This window comes from Arachis ipaensis, chromosome B07, assembly GCF_000816755.2.
Source record: "Arachis ipaensis cultivar K30076 chromosome B07, Araip1.1, whole genome shotgun sequence".
Lineage (NCBI taxonomy): Eukaryota > Viridiplantae > Streptophyta > Magnoliopsida > Fabales > Fabaceae > Arachis > Arachis ipaensis.
The window spans coordinates 7,614,127-7,623,485 of record NC_029791.2 but is presented as its reverse complement, the minus strand read 5'-3'; the positions used below and the strand labels follow the sequence as shown (position 1 = coordinate 7,623,485).

The following is a 9,359-nucleotide window of genomic DNA, read 5'->3' as shown; positions in this document are numbered from 1 at the left end:
ATATAAAACATTTTTCTAATTGGAGATTTTTTACTAAGATTAATGTCATTCTCTTGGCTTCTGCTTCAGAAGCTACGTTGAAATAAGATATGATTCTCATCGATTATTCCTTTAGTAACCTACCCGAGTTATTCCGAACCACCACTGTAATTGCTTCCTCCATTGTAGACATTTTATACACATCATTCATGTTAGCCTTTGTCCAGTCCTCTTGGTAGAGGTCTTTAGGTAATCCTTCTCCTTCTTATATTTCTATTCTGGATTAGTTTACCTTGTTCCTCTTTATGTATTGCCTCTTTAATTTCAGAATCTAGTAGTTTAGCTCTGATGATGGTAAAACTAGGATTAGGCTTGATATTGTGAAATATGGTCTGGTTTGTAATTTTTTAAATCTCCTAGCTTAGTACTCAAATTTTGCTAATTAGATTATCTGCCTCCTCCTTCCCTTCTTTTTTCATTTTCCTACACATTTTGAGCAATCATTCTGCAAATGACTTGAATGTCTCAAATGTTGGTAAGAATTGACTCTATGCTCCAAACCACGTTGCTCTAGTCCAAAGATATAGTACAATAACATGTTTTTTCCTGCAAATTTAACATATAAGACTGTTAGTTATTTTCTTTTTAAATAAGTTATTATAAATTGTATTATATCGTGCGTATAGCCTTCCATAGAAATATTTTTATTTTTGATGGAACGTGCATCACCTAGATCTCCTTCCAAAGATCAGCCATATTGATTCTTGTTGAAGGTCCCACTTCTTCGTTACCTTGATTTTGCTTCTTTGCCACATGATATCCAATCTTTGCAGTGTAGCCCCACATTTGAATGACCATATTAATCTGTCCCCACTCTTCAATAAACTGATGGGAGTTTGCAAAATTTTGTCATTTATACTTCTTGAAAAAAACGTCCTTACTTTTTCTTATTTTCACCTCTCCTTCCATCACAAGCTCCTTAACTATCCACCGAGGGATCTCCACTCATAAGAATTTTTTCCATACCCATCACCCAGTTGTCCTCCCATACTTTACCTTCGAGTCCTTTTTTAATACTCTATCTCTCATTCCTTCTTAGGAAATTCTTGCCCTAAATTAGACTCTTTCAAACCCATGATGTCCTATTCCCAACTTTTGCTTCCCAAAAATGATTGTTCTTAAAATATATAACTTTTAGAATTTTCACCCAGATTGCATTTGGATTTTCAACCACTCTCTATATTTGTTTGGCCAAATAGACTAAATTCTAACACTGTATCCCAATCGACCATCTCTTTTGCTTTTGCATACCTTGCCCTAGCTCTTCCAATGAACCCTGTTCTCCATCTCAAAGTTAGCCTACCAAAATTTAACAATTTTTGTCCCTATTCTTTGGCAAAAACATTTGGGCAGCATGACAATACTCATAGTGTAACTAGATATGACTTGAATTACTGCTTTAATCAAGGTCTCCTTCCCTGCCTAATTAAGCAGTCGTTCCTTCCACCCTTCAATCTTGTTGTCAATCCTCTTTTCTAGCCATACCAACACACTATTTTTTTTATCTTTCCCAGTGCGCTGGCAATCCGAGATACTTTTTCAGGTTATCCCAAACTTACATGTTAATTATCTCTTCTATATTAACCTTTATTTAAATAGGTACCTACTATTCAACTACTATGCCAAATTTTTAAAATTTTTTTTGTTCCGTGTCATCTGTGTATTTATTTAGAATTAGAATGCTTTGATATAATTCCTCTTCTTTGACTTCTGCAAAAAGGATATAATCGTCCGCAAAAGAGGAGATGCGTGATGATTGGGACAATTCGGGCAAGTTTGATGCTTGAAATTTATCCATAAGTACTATGAAAATCTTTACTGCAATTATGAAAAGGTATGATGATAAAAGATCACCATCTCTTATACCTTTTTAAGGTTTTATTCTTTTAAAGAGCTTGCTATTTATTTTAAACTTGTAACTAGCACTTTTGCACACTCCATAACTAAGGTAGTTGTATTTATATATAATCAAAACTAAAAGCATGCAAAATACTTTCTAAAACCCTACAAACACTTCTCGGAACTCCATGTATTAATGGCTGACCTCCAATATTGATTCATATTGTGACTTGGAGATTTAATAGGTGCCCTTTTATGTTTAATGGTCCCCCTTTAAGAACCTGCAAACCTATCTATATGTCCTTAAAGTTTATCAACACCTTGTTGCTTCCCACCTTAGAAATGGAAACTCTATCTGGGTTCCCATATATTTCCAAAATGGCATTTTTAAGGCTTCTAAAAGGGACTTTTTTGTTTGATATGATTTTTCCTACTAAGTTTATGCTATCTGTTTTATACTCTTTTTGGCTCTTTGGCTTGATAGTAATTATTTTTCCCTCAATAGGCTCCCTTCTAAAGTTGGGAATGCTTGATGACATCTTCGTATAGTACCTACCAATAAAGTCTCACTTGTGAATTTTTATCTCATTTCTCACTTACTATTATTTCGGATCATGCACTCATGATATAGACCTGTTTTCGCTTTGCAAAATGGGATAAATAATCTAAAACTATATATATATATATGGCGTTCGATCTATGATGCATATGCTAATTAAAAGCCTGATGATAAAATCCCAAAGCTAAGGCTTTTTTCTTTTTCAAAAAATAAATAAATAAATATAAACGCTCGACTCTTAAAAGAGAGTAATATAGAGCAAGTTAAAATACTTATGAGTAAATACTCTTTCCGTCCCCTGTCCTTTTTGAAAATTGACTACACGTCCCCTAATGTTTATAAATTACCAAATCGGCCCCTATCCATATACTCCGTGATACCAATTAGCCCTTCCGTTGGTTTTTTCGTTCAAAGTCGTCAAAAAATGCTGAGCTATAAGGTGCAGCCCGTGACGTGGCGTTGGATCATCCTGCGTGGAATGCTCTGTGTGCATTTAGACAATTAAGCCCCTGCACACTCAGCAAAGCGGCGTCGTTTTGAAAAGCATCCTTTTGCTTGTTTGGGGGTGAAATTCCATTCTCCCCCTTGTGCACACTTCAGTTACCATACATCACCCTCATTCTCTACTCAAAATTACAAAGAAATCCTAAGAGAACGAAATATTTCCATCCAAGCAAGCTGACAGAGAGTTCCAACACGGACGCGTTGACGGTGCTGCAGACGGAGGAACTGACGGCGCTACTAAGGTTAGTGTCGCTATCTTTTCTTGAAGCTTCGTTAGCTTGTGTTGCTCGAAAAAAATTTTTCCTGAACTGGGTTTTTGTTAATAATGATTTGGATTAGTGATCATCCCATGCATGTTCTAAAATGTGAAAATGAGGCCTGAGGAAAGTAGTTAACTAAGTTCTAATTACTGCACACTATTGTTCTAATAGATGTCATATGAAGTAGTCCCTATTTTTCATCATGGGGGTTGGTTTGAACGGGATGAAGATGGTGCATTATACTACCACGACGGAAGTGTTGAGACATTTCATCCATTAGACATAGATTATGTTAATTTCAAGGATTTGGAGGAGATGTTGAAGGGTTTAGGGTATACTAGCTACAAACAGATGTTTTGGTATGATGGCAGTGCCCCTGATTTAGAGTCTGGGTTGCATGTTCTTAAAGGAGATAAGAAAATTAATGAAATGTGTGATAAAAAGATGGAGAATATGGAGTCTGATTTGCTGGTTATTTATTTTGAGCATGATGTTAGTCAACCGGTATATGGGCCAGATGTTGTTGAGGTAGATTCGTCTTCTTCAGATGACGGATATGAGACAACTGAAGACGAACCCTACAAACCCCCTCTACCTGGATTCCAATCTGATAGAAGTAGTGATGAGGAAGATAATGTATAGAGGAAGAGTGTGAGGAAGAAGCAGTCTAGTGTGAGGATGAAAGAGGCAATGGATGCTGGACAAAAGTGTACTAAGAAGAGGAGTTGTGTTAGACAACAGACACCTAAGAAGAAGAAGAATGTGCCACCTAGTGGAATAGATGATGAGGAAATGTCTCCTAGGACTAAGAAGAAGAAGGCAAAAAGGTATGTTGGAAGAAAAAGAAAACATGTTCTATCCCAACAAGAAGCAGACAATGTGCCAAACACTGGGCCTAGTGGAGATCAAGGTAATGAGCCAGGTGAGGTTGACCCAAATGATGAGGTAAGGGATAAGCCTAATTCAGATCCAGTGGCTGAGGAATTAGACTCAGACCTAGATAAGGCATACCAATCTGAGACATTTAACTCTCCAATATCCAGTTCAGATGAGGAGCATAAGGCAAGATATCCTGACTTCAATGAGGATGCAGAGTATGGTGAGGTTCAGTTTCAGGTTGGGCAACACTTTGAGACCATGGCAATATTCAAGCAAGCTCTTGAGGACTACTTTGTATATGAGGGTAAAGAGCTTATGTATTTGAAGAATGAGCCCAAGAGGATTAGAGCAAGGTGTGCTGAGGAGGGTTGTCCATGGCTGGTGTTTTGCTCTCATAATAGTCAGAGTCTAAGTTTTTAAATCAAGACATTCATTGGAGAGCACAACTGTGGCAGAAATTTGAGCAGTAACATGGCTGATAGAGCTTGGGTGACAAGTAAATTGGTAAAAAGATTGGTAACTCAACCTCTAATGACTCCGAAAGAGGCACTAGAGCACATGAATCAGAACTACAATGTCCATATACATTACAGGATGATATACAGAGCTTTGAGAGCTGCTAGAGAGCAAACAATTGGAAAGGAGCGAGAACAATATGGAAAGCTACATGACTACTTAAATGAAATACACAGAAGCAATCCAGGTTCCACTGGGATGATTGATGTAATTCCTCGACCGGATAGTCGTCCACTATTCAATAGGTTGTATATTTCACTGGATGCATGCAAGAAAGGCTTCAAGGCGGGATGTCGCCATCTGATTGGATTGGATGGATGCTTCTTAAAAGGGTACTTCGGTGGTCATCTTTTGTCAGCTGTGGGGCAGGATGTCAATAATAGTTTCTTTGTAATAGCATTTGCTGTAGTTGAAGCTGAGAACACTGATTCCTGGAAATGGTTTCTTTCAATCCTGCACGATGATCTTGGTCCGGTGGCTACCAATGGGTGGAACTTCATGTCTGACCAGCAGAAGGTAACATGAATTCCTTCTTTGTTTTTCTTTTTGTTATATGGTTTGTGTGTTGTGCTTACTTGTTAATTCAACTCTTGGCTGACTTGTTATTGCAGGGGTTGGCTAAGGCATTGCATGAGGTTATGCCACAAGCCTATCATAGAAATTGTGTCTTACATATATGGAAAAACTTCATCAAGCACTTTAAGGACAAGCACACAAAAGGACTAGTTTGGAAGGCTGATAAGAGCACAACAATGAGAGAGTTCAAAGACAATATGGAGCTTGTGAAGAAGGTAAACAAGGATGCTTGGGAGTATCTACAGAAGTTTGATCCCGGTGCATGGACGAAGGCTTACTTTAGCCATGGCCCGAAGTGTGACAATATCACCAATAACATGTGCGAAGTTTGGAATGCCAAGATCGTGGAGTATAGAGAGAAGCCAATTTTAACTATGTGCGAGGAGTTTCGAAGTTACATTATGCGAAAAATGGCAGGGAACAAGCACAGGTTAAGAAAATGCAAGGGTAAGTTGGCTCCAATTCAACAACTAAGGTTGGATGAGTACATTTCTGAGAGCAACAAGTGAACAGCAGAGTGGGCTGGGGATGAAGCAAGGGTATTGTTTGAGGTCCAAAAGTACCAGACAAGAGTTGCTGTCAATTTGCAAAGGCAAACATGTGCTTGCAATGTTTGGCAACTAATAGGTTTAATCATCTACTTATTGTTTGGCTAGAAGTAGTTATGTGATTTAAGTTAATATTGATTCAGTAAATGTTGCATTTATGTATCTATCCTACCAGGGTTGCCCTGCAAGCATGCAGTAGCTGCTATTTCAAGGTTAAGGAAACAACAACTGAGACCAGAGGATTTTGCCCACAAATGGCTTACAATGGAAGCTGTCCGGGCTACTTATGGGGACTCCATTAAACCAATGAACTCTGAGGAGTTTTGGGAAGAAACCAACAGGTTGCGTCCTGACGAATGGATTTTTGACGGTTCAGAAATTCACTAATAAAATCTCGTTGTAAAGTATAGTTTCTAAACCAAGCAATAATCCTTTCATACAAAAAGTTGTTTGTCACTAGTACAAACCCCTAAAATTTATAAACCGAAGTATTGGACCTCGGGTCGTTCTCCCTAGGAATTATAATGAAGTGTCTTGTTATTGGTTATGAGTTATTTTGGGGTTTTGGATAAGAAGCATGAAAAATAAACGGCAATGAAAATAAACTAAAAACTATAAAAGGCTCTTGGAAAGGTGTGAGAACTAGAAGTCCTATCCTAGTTATCCTTCTCAATCGTGATGAGAATTATTCATTGCTACCACTTAGTTAACCCTTACTAATTAAAGGAAAGTCAAGTGGATGGATTGACTTGAGCCACAAGTCCTAGCCAACTCCCAAGGAAAGACTAGCTTTAGTGAACTCCAAACCAACTAGCAATCTCTCCAATTATCAATCAACAAAGGAATTAGATAACTCAAGTATCACTAATTACTCTACCTAGGCCAAGAGGAACAAAATCTACACTAAAACTAAAAGAGACATTTCAACAAACACATAAATTTGACTAAGCATTGTTGTGATTGAAAAGTTCAAAAATTTTCTTAGTTCACCCTTTCCTTTTTCACTTAGAACCAATATATTATGCAAAAAGGGTGCCTAAGTTTCACTTAAAACATGATTTCTAATCACAACCGCAAACTAAAAACAAACATAAACAAAGTGTATAAAGAAGAATCCAACTAAAAGTACGGAATCTATCACCCAAAAGATCTAAAAATATCCAAAAGCATCAAAATATCTAAGATCCAAAATAAGCAATAAAAGTATCCAAAGCAAACTAGAAATGGCATCAAAATATATACAAAGATGTGCAAAATAGGATAACTAGGCTGAGAAGTTCACCGGTTCCCAGATAATGCTACCGGTGCCTCCCCACACTTAAAATCAAGCATCGTCCTCGATGCTAAACCGGAGGATCAGTGGGGGGTACAACGATAGGCTCTGGCTCTGACTGTGGCTGTGGGACCGGCTGAGGGACGGGCTCCTCCTGAGTCTGAGGTGGCTCTGTAGTGTCCTCCTCCTGAAGATCCTGCTCATCGGAGGCCGGAGAATCGGGAAGCGGAGGTAGCTCAGCGCCCAGAGAGATAAGTGCCTGGTCCATCCGATCCAAACGGCGTCTGACATGGCGTCGCTCTTGCTCTAAGAACCGGAAGAGACGCTGGACCAGGAGATAGGTAGGCTCAGGTGCTGCTGGAGGGCCTGTAGATGGTGAAGGAGCTGCGGGTGTCGAAGATGATGGGCCAACTGTAGGGGCTGGTGATCGTCTCACATCATTAGGTAGGAGCAACTTCTTCTCAATATTTAGCTTCGTGGTTCGATATCTAGAGAACCGAAGCTCACAGTAGAGATTGGGGAGTTTTCCAGGATTGGTAGAAGGCAACTGTTGATTCTCTTTATCCTCGTCATGCAATGGATTCTTAGCATAGTTCTTGTAGATGGAAGGAATGGAGGGGGTAGAGTGTTTTCTCTTCTTAGAGGCGGTGGCTATGGCTTTGCCTTTATCCGACATCCTGAAAAATGTGATAGAATATATAAAACATTTAGCATGTAGCAAAAAAAACATGGTCAGGTCATAAATGACAAAGAACAATCATGATGTTGCAATGAATATGCAAAAGTGAACAAGTAAACCAAAAAAAATGCAAGCTTCACTAAAGTCAACAACTCATATTCACAAGGCAACAATATCATCATATAGTTGAAGGAATTTGTTAAAGATGGTTAAAGGTGAGTGGAAGTGAAATGGTTAAAGAAGTTAGTAAGTTAGAAAAGTCGGTTAGTGATATGATGATATTTATGCGTAATGAAAAGAAAAGTTGTGGTTTATGTTCACGATGATTTTGCAAATCCGGGAAGTCAAAAAGGAAACGGAGATTATGCCCAAAACTGAAATAAAGATCAAAATGAAACTAATTTCCTTGAAAATCGGGCAGCATTCCGGCTTAAAATTGGACGTTCCCGGATAGCAACATAGCATGAGCAGTAAGAAGACAATATCAATTAAGCACAGCAGCAGTGAAATACAACCCAGCAACAGAAATGGCATACGCAGCAGAATAGAGCAGTTTCATATAGCAACATAGAGTCAAACAATGCCTAAATCCACTACTCAGCCCAGATTCGCTAACCACCTAAATCAAACTAAGCTAACTAACTAATCTAATTCTAACTACACTAACGGAATTAACAAAAAAAACAGCGAAACAAAGTAAAATAGAGGAAAGGAGGAACCTGGATGCAGAGATTGAACCGAGGAAGAGGAGGGAAAAAATGAAGTGAGGCGGTGGGAGAACTGGCCGGAGCAGCGCGGCTGTGGGGTTGCACCGGCGGCGATGGTGGTCGCGGCGGTTGGGACAGAGGCAGAGAGGGAGAAGAGAGAGGGCAGTGATGGTGGCGCGGCGGCGGAGATGGTGGCGCGGTGGTGGAGAAAGAGAGGAGGGAGAGAGAGAGGGAGAGGACGGGTGGTGGTGAGAGGGGAAGAGAAGTTGAGGGCGAGTGGCCGGCGGTGATGATGGCGCGGCGGCGGCCGGTGCTGCTGCTGCGATGGCAGTAGGGGGAGAGAAGAAGAAGAAGAAGGTGAAGGTTGGGGAATATGGGTTGCGCGACTGCGCAGTGTGCATCGCGTGCTAGGGTTATCCCTATTTTTGAATCGGCGCGCGCGCGCACCTTGCGCGTCCGCGTCCATTGAAAAAAAAAACGTGGGTTCTACGCGTGCGCGTACAATGCGCTTAAGCGGGGGTGAGCAGAATAGGGAAAGGCGCGTGCGCGCACGCGTGCATGGAGTTGGGCTAGGGGCTTAGAGTTGGCCCAACTCAGGCCTAACTCTCTGGAGAATGGCCTGGGAGTCGCGCCACTAGATTTGCGCGCACGCGGCAGGTACGCGTCCGCGTGTATTGAGGGGAATGGAGAACCACGCGTGAGCGTACAGTGCGCGCTAACGTGGGGTGGCATATTATCCAAGGGCGCGTGCGCATACCTTGCGCGCACGCGTACATGAGATTGGGCCTGAGGCTTAGAGTTGGCTTGAGACACGCCCAACTCTCTGGTCCATGGCCTAGTTTGGTGGCACCACGCAAGGACGCGCGCGCGGCAAGTGCGCGTCCGCGTACATTGAGGAATAGTGAAATGGCGCGCTGGCGCGATGCATGCGCTCGCGCAGATCGGGTTGGGCCTGGGGCCTAGAGCTAGCCCAGAAATGG

The 9,359-nt window shown here is 40.8% G+C and overlaps 1 protein-coding gene across 1 annotated transcript; it reads left to right on the top strand.

Annotated features, from left to right (window-relative positions):
* Window positions 3,892–5,681, top strand: LOC107606692. Its single transcript, XM_016308726.1, has 3 exons — window positions 3,892–4,433; window positions 4,536–5,112; window positions 5,208–5,681. Exons 1-3 carry the CDS (start codon window positions 3,892–3,894, stop codon window positions 5,679–5,681), a joined length of 1,593 nt encoding a protein of 530 aa, XP_016164212.1.

Bases quoted from the DNA above. Each gene is read 5' to 3' on its own strand.
- LOC107606692 (XM_016308726.1), top strand. From the start codon at position 3,892: ATGGATGCTGGACAAAAGTGTACTAAGAAGAGGAGTTGTGTTAGACAA. The intron at 4,434-4,535 runs GTGTGCTGAGGA...CAACTGTGGCAG, and splicing joins CCCAAGAGGATTAGAGCAAG to AAATTTGAGCAGTAACATGG. The intron at 5,113-5,207 runs GTAACATGAATT...TTGTTATTGCAG, and splicing joins TCATGTCTGACCAGCAGAAG to GGGTTGGCTAAGGCATTGCA.